General features: G+C 42.4%; 1 protein-coding gene across 1 annotated transcript in view; it reads left to right on the forward strand.

The window, feature by feature from the left end:
* The first annotated feature begins 2,563 nt into the window (after positions 1–2,563).
* The window catches only part of LOC118393411 (electrogenic sodium bicarbonate cotransporter 4-like), a 60,913-nt gene continuing 44,828 nt past the window's right edge, over positions 2,564–18,648 (forward strand). The window contains exons 1-2 of the mRNA XM_052461758.1: positions 2,564–2,627; positions 4,226–4,465. Of these exons, the coding sequence (XP_052317718.1) occupies positions 2,564–2,627; positions 4,226–4,465 (304 nt within the window). The remainder of the gene's footprint in view (positions 2,628–4,225; positions 4,466–18,648) is intronic.

Below are 18,648 nucleotides of genomic sequence, written 5' to 3' on the forward strand. Positions count from 1 at the left end.
TAACATTCACATCCATCATTAATCACTATTCATTCTTGGTAATCCAAAATGTTCCAAAATATATTATATTCTTACTTCGAATAAAGGTGACTCCAAATGAAACATTATTCACCATTCAGTCGCTATTGGGAAAAATATAATCTGAAACACAACTAAAACAAAATGCAAATGCATCCAACATGTAAACTTGATGTAGTCATTGAGTGCAAGGCATATTGGGACCAAATACTACACGTTTGACTACTGTAGTGCACTATAAGTGAATTTGTCCAAATGCCTACAACTTCACATGGGGGGACTAGATACAAGTGCATTCATTTCTAAACAGGACCACAGATATGTATGAAAAGAACTTGAAATAAAAGGTGACATTTTGTACTTTTGCCTCATATGAAACACTGATCTCAAATCCAAAATGCAGGAGTATCTAGCCAAATTGAAAATGTTTTCTTCACTGTCCAAATATATGTGGAGGGGAGTGTATTTAAAAATATATATAAAAATATACATGTATATATAAACTCAGCAAAAAAAAAAACTTTTTCAGGACCCTGTATATCAAAGACAATTTGTAAAAATCCAAATAATTTCACAGATCTTCATTGTAAAGGGTTTAAACACTGTGTCTCATGCTTGTTCAATGAACCATAAACAATTAATGAACATGCACCTGTGGAACGGTCGTTAAGACACTAACAGCTTACAGACGGTACGCAATTAATGTCACCGTTATGAAAACTAAGGACACTGAAAAAGCCTTTCTACTGACTGAAAAACACCAAAAGAAAGATGCCCAGGGTCCCTGCTCATCTGCGTGAACGTGCCTTATGTATGATGCAAGGAGGCATGAGGACTGCAGATGTGGCCAGGGCAATAAATTGCAACGTCCGTACTGTGAGAAGCCTAAGACAGCGCTACAGGGAGACAGGACGGACAGCTGATCATCCTCGTAGTGGCAGACCACATTGTAACAACACCACAGGATCGGAACATCCGAACATCACACCTGCGGGACAGGTACAGGATGGCAACGACAACTGCCAGAGTTACACCAGGAACGCACAATCCCTCCATCAGTCCTCCATCAGTGCTCAACAACAACGTCGCCAATGGGCACAAACCCACCGTCGCTAGACCAGACAGGACTGGCAGTGCTCTTCACTGACGAGTCATGGTTTTGTCTCACCAGGGGTGATGGTCGGATTCCCGTTTATTGTCGAAGGAATGAGCGTTACACCGAGGCTTGTACACCTTGTACTTGGAGGTGGAGGGTCCATCATAGTCTGGGGCTGTGTGTCACAGCATCATCGAACTGAGCTTGTTGTCATTGCAGGCTATCTCAACGCTGTGCGTTACAGGGAAGACATCCTCCTCCCTCATGGTACCCTTCCTGCAGGCTCATCCTGACATGACCCTCCAGCTTGATAATGCCACCAGCCATACTGCTCGTTCTGTGCATGATTTCCTTTAAGACAGGAATGTCAGTGTTCTGTCATAGCCAGCGAAGAGCCCGGATCTCAATCCCATTGAGCACGTCTGGGACCTGTTGGATCGGAGGTTGAGGGTTAGGGACATTTGTTATGAGATTTTGATGAATAATGACTAAATTAGGTATACATTATTTAGCTTAAAACTACACCTAAACAGAATACTACTATGTTACTGTATGGATGTATGAATCTTATTATAATCATAGTACTGAATATAATGTGTGTAATTATAATCAAGGATTAGAATAAAGACTCTCTGTTCCTTGTTAGAAATGAATGAAGTTCTTGTCAGACTGGCTAGAATGCTGTGTTCCTTACAGACATCTTATCTCTACACAGGGAGAGGAGAGACCTTGGGCTAGTAGTAAATTATTTAACAGGTGTTGGTCGATGTGGGAAGGCTTGTGAACTATACTGCCATTGTATCGGAGTGGAGGAAGGACAGTTTAGAACCTATGACGTCATTTTTAGTTTATAACCTGTTGTAAATTGTACCATGATCAGTACTCTCGAGAATAAACGCTATTGATTGATTTTGAGACTGGCCTCTGTCTATTTTATGCAAATAAGTATCTTCTAAAATTCTTAGAAATGGGCAGAGTGGTTTAATTTAATTGGTTAATAAATGTATAGGAATCAAATTCCTTTAACACCATTCCCCCCAGAAAACTTGCAGGTGCCTTGGTGGAAGAGTGGGGTAACATCTCACAGCAAGAACGGGCAAATATGGTGTAGTCCATGAGAAGGAGATGCACTGCAGTATTTAATGCAGCTGGTGGCCACACCATATCCTGACTATTACTTTTGATTTTGACCCCCCCTTTGTTCAGGGACACATTATTCCATTTCTGTTAGTCACATGTCTGTGGAACTTGTTCAGGTTATGTCTCAGTTGTTGAATTTTGTTATGTTCATACAAATATTTACCCATGTTAAGTTTGCTGAAAATCAATGTGTTTTTTTGTTGCTGCTGAGTTTATGTACATTTTTGTTAACGGAATGGTTGTGTAAGTTGTGCTTAATATACACTGTTATTTTGCTAATCTTTCCCTTAGTCTTTTTTGTCCTCCAGGATGGACCATGAGCGAATGGGAGACCGGGGAATGGGGGGCATTCACCATCGATATGAAGAGGAGGGTGAGTGAGATACAGGCTTTCATCCTAATCTAAAAATACATTGCTGTTCCTCTTTAAATCAAACATTATGTATATTGTGCAATGGGCCTATCATAATGGAATAGGTCAAACTTTTTCTTGCTTACAATTTTTTATTTTACCTTTATATAACCAGGCAAGTCAGTTAAGAACATATTCTTATTTTCAATGACGGCCTGGGAACAGCATGTTAACTGCCGGTTCAGGGGCAGAACGACAGATTTGTACCTTGTCAGCTCGGGGGTTTGAACTCGCAACCTTACGGTTACTAGTCCAACGCTCTAACCACTAGGCTACGCTGCCGCCCCTCAAGAAGACATGAGAGATGTTTTAAAATAATCGACAAGACAGTTCAGATCAGTTACTTTTAATTGCATAGCATTCATCATTTTACTGTATTTAAACATCTAATGTATATTTATTAGATCAATCATTTGTGTAAATGTGCAATTTATCTCAATGAGGAATTCTCTATTTTCTATGTGATGATAATTGGCGATAACAAAGATTAAAGATCAACATGATTGGGATCGACATTGGATACCATTTTATATGCAGACATGAGTTTGCATGTGTGTGTCTGTGTGTTTGCGTCTGTGTGTGTGTGTGTGTGTGTGTGCGTGCATGCATGCGCGCGTGTGTATGCATGTGAAAGATTGTGTGTAAACCTGTGTGTGTGTTTGCATGTACTTTCAGTTTGGGTCACTGTGTCCTGAGCAGACCTGTGTCTATCAATTTGCCAGCAGGCTGTGTGTTGTTCCAGCAATGATTTCACTGTATTCAGCGTTGCACTGAGGAGGATGTCCCCGAGTTAGTTAGGACTAGGCCTCGCATGCTAGGATAATTTTTGTCTAGCTTCCGGGCTCCTTCAGGCAAATAATATTCCATTATTGAAACTTTTTTTTTTGTTGCACCATTGGTTTAGAACAATGTTCTAATTGCCAATAATGTTTAATTGTAGTTGTTGCCTCAAATGAACTTGATCATGCACTGACATTCAAAAAAGCATCCCATTGGAAAGCGACAGTACAGTCGCTATCAAAGTAATATACAACAACACAAAAGTTGACATGGTTGTGGTTTGTAGCTGACAGGAAAACATGACAAAGTATGTCACTTAGGAAAGATCAGATGCAGAAGAAGAGTGATCTTTTACAGTATGCAAATCATTAACAACAATGCATTTGATTTTGTCATTCATTATGTAAGTGAGTGGCTTTTTCATTAGAGAAACATACACGAACACTGTATCATCATTTATTCATTGTTTGTTTCAATGACTGAACATTCATGGAAATGTTCCTTTGTGTACCAGGGGTTAATGAATAATGTGATGGGACTCAGTTATTATGTGCTGGTTGTTGCTTGGCTTTTCTAGGTATTGTACTGTACAACTTTTATCAGGCCTTGCTTGATGGATTTTTAATGATGTTCTGTTTCATGTTTTGCAGTGCATTTCCCTCGATGACATGTTCATGTACTTTAATACCGTTTCTTTCCAGACCATTAGTCCAACTGCATTGGTGTCCCAGTACCCAACGTTGTTGTTAACTTAACTTTGGATTACCGTTTGTCCACAGACCAGCAGAACATCTACATCGGTGTCCCGGTGCCTCGTGGGTACAGACGGAAGCGCCGGCGAAGACGTTCTGCAGGGGGCCATGAGGCGGGGAACATGGAGAGCGGGGACAGTCACTATGACCAGCACAAACAGCATGACCACGAGCATGATGACAGGGACAGATACAGAGACATAGACATTGAGGAGGGACTCGTGGACCAACACGACATCCAAGTCCCTCAAGACATCAACCGCACAGGTAAGTCATGGGTCTGCATCCCAAATGGCAACCCTATTTGCTATGTAGTGCACTTATTTTTTTTTATCAGGTCCACAATCACATTACACTTCAGTGCCTATGCACCATAACAACCAATGGTCAGAGGTGATTTTAGCATGTAAATCTTGGTGGGGCAAACTCAACTGTTTTATTATCAGGCATGCCAGCAAAGCCACAACACAACACTAAACAATACATTAATTGCACCATAACGGTGACAAACGGTGCCCAAAAACTGTTAGGGCCTACATAATGCTGTCCCAAAAGCAGAGCTTTCTTTTCAGCACCATGGAGTGAATCCTTACCACCGCCACACCCAACTATCAGCGGAGCCTTGTCTGGCAGCGAAACTGTTCATTCAGCCTCATTTAGTGCCTTTCTAAAAAGCATAGCTGACTTTTTTTTCACGTTTATTTAACCAGGTAGGCTATCTGAGAATAAGTTCTCATTTACAACTGCGACCTGGCCAAGATTTTTTAAAAAGCAGTGAGACACAAACAACAACACAGAGTTACACATGGAATAAACAAAACATATAGTCAATAACCCAATAGAAAAAAAGTATATATACAGTGTGTGCAAATGAGGTAAGATAAGGGAGGTAAGGCAATAAATAGGCCATAGTGGTGAAATAATTACAATTTAGCAATTAAACACTGGAGTGATAGAGACTGGAGTGATAGGTGTGCAGAAGATGAATGTGCAAGTAGAGATACTGGGGTGCAAAGGAGCAACAAATAAAATAAATAACAGTATGGGGATGAGGTAGTTGGATGGTCTATTTACTGATTGACTGTGTACAGGTGCAGTGATCTGTGAGCTGTTCTGACAGCTGGTGCTTAAAGTTAGTGAGGGATATATGAGCCTCCAGGTTCAGTGATTTTTGCAATTTGGCAGCAGAGAACTGGAAGGAAAGGCAGCTAAGGTAGTAATTGGCTTTGGGGGTGACCAGTGAAATATACCTAGCTGGAGCGCGTGCTACGGGTAAGTGCTGCTATGGTGACCAGTGAGCTGAGATAAGGCGGGGCTTTACCTAGCAAAGACATATATGACCTGGTGCCAGTGGGTTTGGCAACGAATATGAAGCGAGGGCCAGCCAACGAGAGCATACAGGTTGCAGTGGAGGGTAGTATATGGGGCTTTGTTGACAAAACAGATGGCACTGTGATAGACTGAATCCAATTTGCTGAGTAGAGTGTTGGAGGCTATTTTGTAAACAACATCACCGAAGTTAAGGATCGGTTGGATAGTCAGTTTTACGAGGGTATGTTTGACAGCATGAGTGAAGGATGCTTTATTGCGAAATAGGAAGCCGATTCTAGATTTAATTTTGGATTGGAGATGCTTAATGTGAGTCTGGAACGAGAGTTTACAGTCTAAGCAGACACCTAGGTATTTGTAGATGTCCACATATTCTAAGTCAGAACCATCCAGAGTAGTGATGCAGGATGGGCGGGCAGGTGATGGTAGCGATCGGTTGAAGAGCATGCATTTAGTTTTCCATGGTTGACTTGATTAAACCTCTTAAGGATCCGCCCCTTTTTTTCAATTTTCGCCTCAAATGACATACCCAAATCTAACTGCCTGTAGATCAGGCCCTGAAGCAAGGATATGCATATTCTTGGTACCATTTGAAAGGAAACACTTTGGAGTTCGTGGAAATTTGAAAGGAATGTAGGAGAATATAACACAATAGATCTGGTAAAAGATAATACAAAGACAATAAACAACTGTTCTTTTGTATTGTTTTGGTACCATCATCTTTAAAATGCAAGAGAAAGGCCATAATGTATTATTCCAGCCCAGGTGCACCAACTGGGAACTCTGGTAAAGAAAACATGGTTGAATCATGACGTCAGTGATCTTCAAGTCGACGCTCTAGAAAGAGGCCTGAGTTCCCAACTTGGAATTCCGAGTTGGATGACCATTCAAAACATATTTTTCCAGTCGTAGCTCATTTTTCTTCCCGAGTTCCCAGGTGTCTTGAAGTCTAAGCTTTTCCAGTTCTGAGTTTCCAGTTGTTTTGAATGTGGCAGAAGTCATGCTGGATTGACAGCATGACCAATATATTCAACCTTTTCTGGCCCATGGTGTTGCATGTGAATGGTTATCCTTTTAAGTTTGGAAAAGAGACCCTTAAACCCAGACTTGGACCACACACCCTCTTCACTGAATAGCAGGCTAGTGATTGCTTTGTAACACTTGCAGTTAACCACTGATTCGTTCCAAACCACTCATTGTTGAATTTGCGATTTTCAACTTGTTGTGTAATGTTTATGTCCAATAGCCAAAGAGCAGCGATACTTTTTATCTGTAATTTCTCTTCAAATGACAACAATTGCAAGGATTTGGCAGAAGATTGTCGATTTGATTCATGATAAAGACTACTTGTCTATCTTGCTACCTAAGATTTTGAAAGTATGATGTTGACATGATCAGTCCAATCACAGCTACGGTAGATACAACGTGATTTGATGTCATTTTGTCTGTGGCCAATGACCTTGAGCCTTCTTGGATGGGCACTTCTAATGTAAATCTATGGCAGCACCCAAGGGGTTTGAATTTTCGAGCTCTCCCTGTAGATTTTGCGGTGAAGTAGTGTCCCCATGAGTGACAGAACACTGAGCCAATCACGGCGCAACTAGAGAACAGTACCAACCGCTACGCTCTGTATTTTCCGCTGTCTGGCCCACCACCACAGAAAACACTAAGCAAAGCTGAAACACCTGAATTTTGGAGATGCATTACTCTAGAACGCAAAAAAAGAGACCAGGTTTGCCCCCCTTTTTTAATTGTTTAAAAAAAATGTTTTATTTTATTAATATCAAATCAATACTATGTTTGCCCCACCTGTCCTGAACGACGGGTCATTGACAATGATGTATACTGTATGTATGGGCAATTCCATGGTTATGCTGAAACTCAGATTTTTCACTTATAATGTATACCAAACATTTTTTATTTTATTAAAAGCAAACCATACAAGTCTATGCACAATGACTCATTTTAACAATTTCCACTGAACATTTTACAAAAACACATTTATTGGAAGAACTGTGCAGATGCAAAGTTAGTGAAGTGGATTTACACCCGGGAACGGAATTGTGGTAACGCAATTTCATCATGTGTCCCTGATCTGTACTACACAGAAATGCATAATTAAAGATATGAATATCATTCTCTTCATGGTTATGTATCCTAAATAGATAGGCACACAAAAATGTATTTATATGCATTATCCTTCTTTGCATATTTGTGTATTATTCTACACAATGGCTATTATTTTAATGAGCTCTGGCCCCAAACAAGACCCAATTTGGTTGGTCTGGACCAAATCTGAAAAAATCATAGACGTGTATGTTTCACAAGTTTGGACATCAACGTACAGCACAGTAAGGCTCAGTAGAGTACAGCATAGAACAGTATAGTAGAGTTCAGTTCAGTACAGTAGAGTAGACTACAGTACAGTACACTAAATTAGAGTTCAGTGCAATACAGTAGTACAGTAGAGTATAGTTCAGTAAAGTACAGTGCAGTAGAGTACAGTACAATAGAGTACACTATAGTGTGCTCAACTCGAGTGTGCTCTACTGTGTACAGTACTGAACTCTACAGTACTGTACTATACTCTACTTTTCTTTACTGTACTGAACTCTACAGTACTGAATAGGAGTATCCATTTATCCAGAGGCTGCATTCATTGTATCTGGGGATTTTAACAAGGCTTATCTGAAAACAAGACTCCCTAAATTTTATCAGCATATCGATTGTGCAACCAGGGGTGGAAAAACCTTGGATCATTGTTACTCTAACTTCCGCGACGTATATAAGGCCCTGCCCCGCCCCCTTTCGGAAAAGCTGACCACGACTCCATTTTGTTGATCCCTGCCTACAGACAGAAACTAAGAAAATAAGCTCCCACACTGAGGTCTGTCCAACGCTGGTCCGACCAAGCTGACTCTACACTCCAAGACTGCTTCCATCACGTGGACTGGGATATGTTTCGTATTGCGTCAGATAACAATATTGACAAATACGCTGATTCGGTGTGCGAGTTCATTAGAACGTGCATTGAAGATGTTGTTCCCATAGCAACGATTAAAACATTCCCTAACCAGAAACCGTGGATTGATGGCAGCATTCGCGTGAAACTGAAAGCGCGAACCACTACTTTTAATCAGGGCAAGGTGACTGGTAACATGACCGAATACAAACAGTGCAGCTATTCCCTCCGCAAGGCTATCAAACAAGCGAAGCGTCAGTACAGAGAAAAAGTAGAATCTCAATTCAACGGCTCAGACACAAGAGGCATGTGGCAGGGTCTACAGTCAATCACGGACTACAAGAAGAAAACCAGCCCAGTCACGGACCAGGATGTCTTGCTCCCAGGCAGACTAAGTAACTTTTTTGCCCGCTTTGAGGACAATACAGTGCCACTGACACGGCCTGCAATGAAAACATGCGAACTCTCCTTCACTGCAGCCGAGGTGAGTAAGACATTTAAACGTGTTAACCCTCGCAAGGCTGCAGGCCCAGACGGCATCCCCAGCCGCGCCCTCAGAGCATGCGCAGACCAGCTGGCCGGTGTGTTTACGGACATATTCAATCAATCCCTATACCAGTCTGCTGTTCCCACATGCTTCAAGAGGGCCACCATTGTTCCTGTTCCCAAGAAAGCTAAGGTAACTGAGCTAAACGACTACCGCCCCGTAGCACTCACTTCCGTCATCATGAAGTGCTTTGAGAGACTAGTCAAGGACCATATCACCTCCACCCTACCTGACACCCTAAACCCACTCCAATTTGCTTACCGCCCAAATAGGTACACAGACGATGCAATCTCAACCACACTGCACACTGCCCTAACCCATCTGGACAAGAGGAATACCTATGTGAGAATGCTGTTCATCGACTACAGCTCGGCATTCAACACCATAGTACCCTCCAAGCTCGTTATCAAGCTCGAGACCCAAAATGTAAATGTCTCGACCCCACTCTGTGCAACTGGGTACTGGACTTCCTGACGGGCCGCCCCCAGGTGGTGAGGGTAGGCAACAACATCTCCACCCCGCTGATCCTCAACACTTGGGCCCCACAAGGGTGCGTTCTGAGCCCTCTCCTGTACTCCCTGTTCACCCACGACTGCACGGTCACGCACGCCTCCAACTCAATCATCAAGTTTGCGGACGACACAACAGTGGTAGGCTTGATTACCAACAACGACGAGACGGCCTACAGGGAGGAGGTGAGGGCCCTCGGAGTGTGGTGTCAGGAAAATAACCTCACACTCAACGTCAACAAAACTAAGGAGATGATTGTGGACTTCAGGAAACAGCAGAGGGAACACCCCCCTATCCACATCGATGGAACAGTAGTGGAGAGGGTAGCAAGTTTTAAGTTCCTCGGCATACACATCACAGACAAACTGAATTGGTCCACTCACACAGACAGCATCGTGAAGAAGGTGCAGCAGCGCCTCTTCAACCTCAGGAGGCTGAAGAAATTCGGCTTGTCACCAAAAGCGCTCACAAACTTCTACAGATGCACAATCGAGAGCATCCTGGCGGGCTGTATCACCGCCTGGTACGGCAACTGCTCCGCCCACAACCGTAACGCTCTCCAGAGGGTAGTGAGGTCTGCACAACGCATTACCGGGGGCAATCTACCTGCCCTCCAGGACACCTACACCACCCGATGTTACAGGAAGGCCATAAAGATCATCAAGGACAACAACCACCCGAGCCACTGCCTGTTCACCCCGCTATCATCCAGAAGGCGAGGTCAGTACAGGTGCATCAAAGCTGGGACCAAGAGACTGAAAAACAGCTTCTATCTCAAGGCCATCAGACTGTTAAACAGCCGCCACTAACATTGAGTGGCTGCTGCCAACACACTGACACTGACACTGACTCAACTCCAGCCACTTTAATAATGGGAATTGATTGGAAATGATGTAAAATATATCACTAGCCACTTTAAACAATGCTACCTTATATAATGTTACATACCCTACATTATTCATCTCATATGTATATGTATATACTGTACTCTATATCATCTACTGCATCCTTATGTAATACATGTATCACTAGCCACTTTAACTATGCCACTTTGTTTACATACTCATCTCATATGTATTTACTGTACTCGATACCATCTACTGTATCTTGCCTATGCTGCTCCGTACCATCACTCATTCATATATCTTTATGTACATATTCTTTATCCCCTTACACTGTGTATAAGACAGTAGTTTTGGAATTGTTAGTTAGATTACTTGTTGGTTATTACTGCATTGTCGGAACTAGAAGCACAAGCATTTCGCTACACTCGCTTTAACATCTGCTAACCATGTGTATGTGACAAATAAAATTTGATTTGATTTGAGTATAACGGTACACATATTCAACCTTGGTTCTGTGTGCACCGTGAACCCAAATGAACGAACACACACACACACAAACACACACACACACACACACATACACACACACACACACACACACACACACACACACACACACACACACACACACACACACACACACACACACACACACACACACACATACATACATACATACATACATACATACATACATACATACATACATACATACATACATACATACATACATACATACATACATACATACATACAAACATACAGTACCAGTCAAAAGTTTGGACGCACCTATAGTTAGAAGTTTACATACACCTTTGCCAAATACATTTAAACTCAGTTTTTCAAATCCTGACATTTAATCAGAGTAAAAATTCCCTGTCTTAGGTCAGTTAGGATCACCACTTTATTTTAAGAATGTGAAATGTCAGAATAATAGTAGAGAGAATGATTTATTTCAGCTTTTATTTCTTTCATCACGTTCCCAGTGGGTCAGAAGTTTACATACAAATCAAATCAAAGTTTATTTGACACGTGCGCCGAATACAACAGGTGAAATGCTTACTTACAGGCTCTAACCAATAGTGTGAAAAAAATGTGTGTGTGTGTGTGTGTGTGTGTGTGTGTGTGTGTGTGTGTGTGTGTGTGTGTGTGTGTGTGTGTGTGTGTGTGTGTGTGTGTGTGTGTGTAAGTAAAGAAATAAAACAACAGAAAAAAGACATTTGAAGATAACAGTAACAAGGCTATATACAGACAACGGTCATTCAGGTTTATTAAGGTAGTATGTACATGTAGGTATGGCTAAAGTGACTATGTATATATGATAAACAGAGAGTAGCAGCAGCTTAAAAGAGGGGTTGAGGGGAAGGCACACAATGCAACTAGTCTGGGTAACCATTTGGCTTGGGGGTAAAAATTGTTGAGAAGCTTTTTTGTCCTAGACTTGGCACTCCGGTACCGCTTGCCATGCGGTAGCAGAGAGAACAGTCTATGACTGGGGGGGCTGGGGTATTTGACAATGTTTAGGGCCTTCCTCTGACACCGCCTGGTGTAGAGGTCCTGGATGGCAGGCAGCTTATCCCCAGTGATGTACTGGGCCGTACGCACTACCCTCTGAAGTGCCTTGTGGTGCAACCGGTCAGGATGCTCTCGATGTTGCAGCTGTAGAACCTTTTGAGGATCTCAGGACCCATGCCAAATCTTTTTAGTTTCATGAGGGGGAATATGCTTTGTCGTGCCTTCTTCATGACTGTCTTGATGTGTTTGGACAATTCTAGTTTGTTGTTGATGTGGACTCCAAGGAACTTGAAGCTCTCAACCTGCTCCACTACAGCCCCGTCGATGAGAATGGGGGCGTACTCGGTGGTCCTTTTCCTGTAGTCCACAATCATCTCCTTAGTCTTGGTTACGTTGAGGGATAGGTTGTTATTCTGGCACCACCCGGCCAGGTCTCTGACCTCCTCCCTATGGGCTGTCTCGTCGTTGTCGGTGATCAGGCCTGCCACTGTTGTGTCATCTGCAAACGTAATGATGGTGTTGGAGTCGTGCCTGGCCATGCAGTCGTGGGTGAACAGGGAGTACAGGAGGGGACTGTGAGCACGCACCCCTGGGGAGCTCCAGTGTTGAGGATCAGCGTGGCAGATATGTTGCTACTTACGCTCACCACCTGGGGAGGGCCTGTCAGGAAGTCCAGGATCCAGTTGCAGAGGGAGGTGTTTAGTCCCATGGTCCTTAGCTTAGTGATGAGCTTTGAGGGTACTATGGTGTTGAACGCAGAGCTGTAGTCAATGAATAGCATTCTCACATAGGTGTTCCTTTTGTCCAGGTGGGAAAGGGAAGTGTGGAGTGCAGTAGAGATTGCATCATCTGTAGATCTGTTTGGGCGGAATGCAAATTGGAGTGGGTCTAGTGTTTCTGGGATAATGGTGTTGATGTGAGCCATTACCAGCCTTTCAAAGCACTCCATGGCTACGGAGCATTTGTGTTCTTGGGCACAGGGACTATGGTGGTCTGCTTGAAACATGTTGGTATTACAGACTCAATCAGGGACATGTTGAAAATGTCAGTGAAGACACCTGCCAGTTGTTCAGCACGTGCCCGGAGCACACGTCCTGTTAATTTGTCTGGCTCCGCAGCCTTGTGTATGTTGACCTGTTAAAAGGTCTTACTCACGTCGGCTACGGAGAGCGTGATCACACAGTCGTCCAGAACAGCTGATGCTCTCATGCAGGCCTCAGTGTTGCTTTCCTCGAAGTGAGCTTTGAAGTGATTTAGCTCGTCTCGTAGGCTCGTCTCACTGGGCAGCTTGCAGCTGTGCTTCCCTTTGTAGTCTGTAATAGTTTGCAAGCCCTGCCACTTCCGACTAGCGTCGGAGCCGGTGTAATATGATTCAATCTTAGCCCTGTATTGACACTTTGCCTGTTTGACAATTCGTCGCAGGGCATAGCGGGATTTCTTGTAAGCTTCCGAGTTAGAGTCCCGCAACTTGAAAGCAGCAACTTTACCCTTTAGCTCAGTGCAAATATTGCCTCTAATCCATGGCTTCTTGTTGGGGTATGTACGTACGGTCACTGTGGGGACGACGTCCTCTATGCACTTATTGATAAAGCCAGTGACTGATGTAGTGTATTCCTCAATGTCATGGGAAGAATCACGGAACATGTTCCAGTCTGTGATAGCAAAACAGTCCTGTAGTTTTGCATCTGCTTCATCTGGCCACTTTCTTATTGCCCGAGTCACTGGTGCTTCCTGCTTTAATTTTAGCTTGTAAGCAGGAATCAGGAGGATAGAGTTGTGGTCGGACTTACCAAATGCAGGGTGAGGGAGAGCTTTGTATGCGTCTCTGTGTGTGGAGTAAAGGTGGTCCAGAGTTTTTTTCCTTCGGTTTGCACATTTAACATGTTGATAGAGATTTGGTAGAACTGATTTAAGTTTCCCTCCATTAAAGTCTCCGGCCACTAGGAGCGCCGCCTCTGGGTGAGTGGTTTCCTGTTTGCTTGTTTCCTTATACAGCTGACTGAGTGAAGTCTTAGTGCCAGCATCTGTTTGTGGTGGTAAATAAACAGCCCCGAAAAGTATAGCTGAAAACTCTCTAGGCAAGTAGTGTAGCCTGCAATTTATCACAATATACTCTACTTCAGGCAAGCAAAATCTAGAGACTTCCTTAGATTTTGTGCACCATCTGTTGTTTACAAATATACACAGACAGCCCTCCCTTTGTTTTACCGGAGTGTGTTGTTCTATCCTGCCGATTCAGCATATATCCCGCTTTCTGAATATCCATGTCGTCATTCAGCCACGATTCCGTGAAATGTAGGATATTACATTTTTTTTGGTAGGATATTCGTGATCGTACCTAGTCTAATTTATTGTCCAATGATTGTACGTTGGCGAGTAATATTGACGGTAACGGCAGCTTTTCTACTCGCCTTCTGCCGGTCCTGACGAGGCATCCGGATCTTCGTCCTCTTTACCTGCGTTGCTTCCACTTGCGAATACCTGGGATGTCAGCCCTGCCGGGTGTTTGGAGAATATCATGTGAGTCTTGCTTCTTGTTGAAAAAATCTTTGTCTAATCCGAGGTGAGTGATCGCTGTTCTGATATCCAGAAGCTCTATTCTGCCGTAAAATATGGTTGCAGAAACATTATGTACAAAATAAGTTACAAATAACGCCAAAAAAACACATAATAGTACAATTGGTTGGGCGCCTGTAAAACTGCTGCCATTTCTTCCGGCACCATTTTTTAACACTCAATTAGAATTTGGTAGCGTTGCCTATAAATTGTTTTGAGTAGCCTTCCACAAGCTTCCCACAATAAGTTGGGTGAATTTTGGCCCATTCCTCCTGACAGAGCTGGTGCAACTGAGTCAGGTTTGTAGGCCTCCTTGCTCGCACATGCTTTTTCAGTTCTGCCCACACATTTTCTATAGGATTGAGATCAGGGCTTTGTGATGGCCACTCCAATGCCTTGACTTTGTTGTCCTTAAGCCATTTTGCCACAACTTTGGAAGTATGCTTGAGGTCATTGTCCATTTGGAAGACCCATTTGCGACCAAGCTTTAACTTCCTGACTGATGTCTTGAGATGTTAGTTCAATATATCTACGTAATTTTCCCTCCTCATGACGCCATCTATTTTGTGAGGTGCACCAGTCCCTCCTGCAGCAAAGCACCCCCACAACATGATGCTGCCACCCCCGTGCTACACGGTTGGGATGGTGTTCTTCGGCTTGCAAACCTCCCCCTTTTCCTCAAAACAAAACGATGGTCATTACGGCCAAACAGTTCTATTTTTGCTTCATCAGACCAGAGGACATTTCTCTGTCCCCATGTGTAGTTGCAAACTGCAGTTTGGCTTTTTTTATGGTGGTTTTGGAGCCGTAGTTTCTTCCTTGCTGAGGGCCTTTCAGGTTATATCAATACAGGACTCGTTTTACTGTGGATATAGATACTTTTGTACCTGTTTCCTCCAGCATTTTCACAGCATTTGCACTTTTCGCACCAAAGTACATTCATCTCTAGGAGACAGAATCGTCTCCTTCCTGAGCGGTATGACGGCTGTGTGGTCCCATGGTGTTTATACTTGCTTACTTTTGTTTGTATAGATTAACGTGGTATCTTCAGGCATTTGGAAATTGCTCTCAAGGATGAACCAGACTTGTGGAGGTCTACAATTTTATTTATGTTTCTTGGCTGATTTCTTTTGATTTTCCCATGATGTCAAGCAAAGAGGCACTGAGTTTGAAGATATGCCTTGAAATGCATCCACAGGTACACCTCCAATTGACTCAAATTATGTCAATTAGCCTATCAGAAGCTTCTCAAGCCATGACATAATTTTCTGGAATTGTCCAAGCTATTTAAAGGCACAGTCCACTTAGTGTATGTAAACTTCTGACCAACTGGAATTGTGATTCAGTGAAATAATCTGTCTGTTAACAATTGTTGGGAAAATGACTTGTGTCATGCACAAAGTAGATGTCCTAACCGACTTGCCAAAATAATAGTTTGTTAACAAGAAATTTGTGGAGTGGTTGAAAAACAAGTTTTAATGACTCCAACCTAAGTGTGTATGTAAACTTCCGACTTCAACTCACTCAATCAAGGGCTTTTCTTTATTTTTACTATTTTCTACATGTAGAATAATAGTGAAGACATCAAAACTATTAAACAACACGTATGGAATCATGTAGTAACCAAAGAGTGTTAAATAAATCTAAATATATTTTATATTTGACATTCTTCAAAGTAGCCTCCCTGTGCCTTGATGACAGCTTTGCACACTCTTGGCATTCTCTTAACCAACTTCATGAGGTAGTCACCTGGAATGCATTTCAATTATCAGGTGTACCTTGTTAAAAAATTAATTTGTGGAATTTCTTTCCGTCTTAATGCGTTTGAGGTAATCAGTTGTGTTGTGACAAGGTAGGGGTGGTATACAGAAGATATCCCTATTTGGTAAAATACCAAGTCCATATTTTGGCAAGAACAGCTCAAATAAGCAAAGAGAAACGACAGTCCATCATTACTTTAAGAGATGAAGGTCAGTCAATCCGGAAAATTACCAGAAATTTTAAAGTTCCTTCAAGTACAGTTTCAAAAATCATCAAGCGCAATGGTGAAACTGGCTCTCATGAGAACCGCCACAGGAAAGGAAGACCCAGAGATACCTCTGCTGCAGAGGATAAGTTAATTAGAGTTAACTGCAATTCAGATTGCAGCCCAAATAAATGCTTCACAAAGTTCAAGTAACAGACACATCTCAACATCAACTGTTCAGAGGAGACTGTGTGAATCAGGCATTCATGGTTGAATTGCTGCAAAGAAACCACTACTAAAGGACACCAATAAGAAGAAGAGACACGAGCAATTGACATTAGTAGGGGTCCAACCTCCATGTCTTCGTGAGACACAAAGTAGGTGAACAGATGTTCTCCGCATGTGTGACTCCCACCGTGTAGCATGGAAGAGGAGGTGTGATTGTGTGGGGATGCATTGCTGGTGACACTGTCAGTGATTTATTTAGAAATCAAGCCATAAGTGTGCCAGCATGGCTACCACAGCATTCTGCAGCAATACGCCATCCCACCTGGTTTGCGTTTAGTGGGACTATCATTTGTTTTTCAACAGGGCAATTACCCAAAACACACCACCAGACTGTGTAAAAGTTATTTGACCAAGAAGGAGAGTGATGGAGTGCTGCATCAGATGTCCAAACCTCCACAATCACTCATTTGAGATGGTTTGGGATGAGTTGAACCGCAGAGTGAAGCAAACAAGTACTCAGCATATGTGGGAACTCTTTCAAGACTGTTGGAAAAGCATTCCTAATGAAGCTGGTTGAGAGAATGCCAAGTGTGTACAAAGCTGTCATCAAGGCAAAGGGTGGACACTTTGAAGAATCTCAAATATATTTTGATTTGTTAACACATTTTTTAGGTTACTACATGATTCCATATGTGTTATTTCATAGTTTTGATGTCTTCACTATTATTCTACAATTGAACTTTTGACTGGCACTGTATGTAAAGTGAATAAAACACTCGGCCTATAGGCTATGTCTACACTGCATTGTATGCTTTGAGTAAATCTGAGATGAAAAACATTGTAGGCTATTCCGTTAAAATAAACTAGAGCCTATGAACACGTTAAATGTAATGTAATGTAATGTAAAAATGTAAATCTTAATTGGCACATTTCAAACTATCCTTTTGTGAAGCATAGCAAGGGATCTAGTTCTGTATGATGACTAGTGATGGGGTTGATAAACCGGAATTGGAGGATCCTCTATCATCATTTAAATCTTCAGTTTGGGAAACAGTAGCAGCCAAAATGGATTGAACCTAGGTAATCAACTAAATATATTGAATTTATTAGAACATGATAAGATGATAGGACATGAACAACATGCATAAATTCTTTGTATTTTCTTCTACTTTCTGAAGAGGCAACAGCGCGGGATTGACCCATCTGTGTGTGATTGTTCTACTGCCACTACAGTGCATTTGGAAAGTATTCAGACCCCTTGACTTTTTCCACATTTTTTTTATGTTACAGCCTTATACTAAAATGGATTAAATAAAACGTTTTCCTCGTCAATCTACACACAATACCCCATTAATGGCAAAGAGAAAACAGGTTTTTAGAAATGTTTGCAAATGTTTTGAAAATACTAAAGTATTCATAATTATTCCGACCCTTTCCTATGAGACTGGAAATTGAGATCAGGTGCATCTTGTTTCCATTTATCATCCTTGAGATGTTTCTACAACTTGATTGGAGTCCACCTGTGGTAAATTCAATTGATTGGACATGACTTGCAAAGTCACACACATGTATGTAAGGTCCCACAGTTGCCAGTGCATGTCAGAGCAAAAAAACAAGCCATGAGGTTGAAGGAATTGTCCGTAGAGCTCAGAGACAGGATTGTGTCAAGGCACAGATCTGGGGAAGGGTACTAAAACATTTCTGCAGCATTGAAGGTCCCCAAGAACACAGTGGCCTCCATCATTCTTAAATGGAAGACGTTTGAAACCACCAAGACTAGAGCTGTCTTCCCGGCCAAACTGAGCAATCAGGGGAGAAGGACCTTGGTCAGGGAGGTGACAAAGAAACTGATGGTCACTAACAGAGCTCCAGAGTTCCTCTATGGAGATGGGAGAACCTTTCAGAGGGACAACCATCTCTGCAGCACTCCACCAATCAGTTATTTATGGTCGATTGATCAGATGGAAGCCACCCCTCTGTAAAAGGCACATG

This window comes from Oncorhynchus keta, chromosome 14 (assembly GCF_023373465.1).
Source record: "Oncorhynchus keta strain PuntledgeMale-10-30-2019 chromosome 14, Oket_V2, whole genome shotgun sequence".
Lineage (NCBI taxonomy): Eukaryota > Metazoa > Chordata > Actinopteri > Salmoniformes > Salmonidae > Oncorhynchus > Oncorhynchus keta.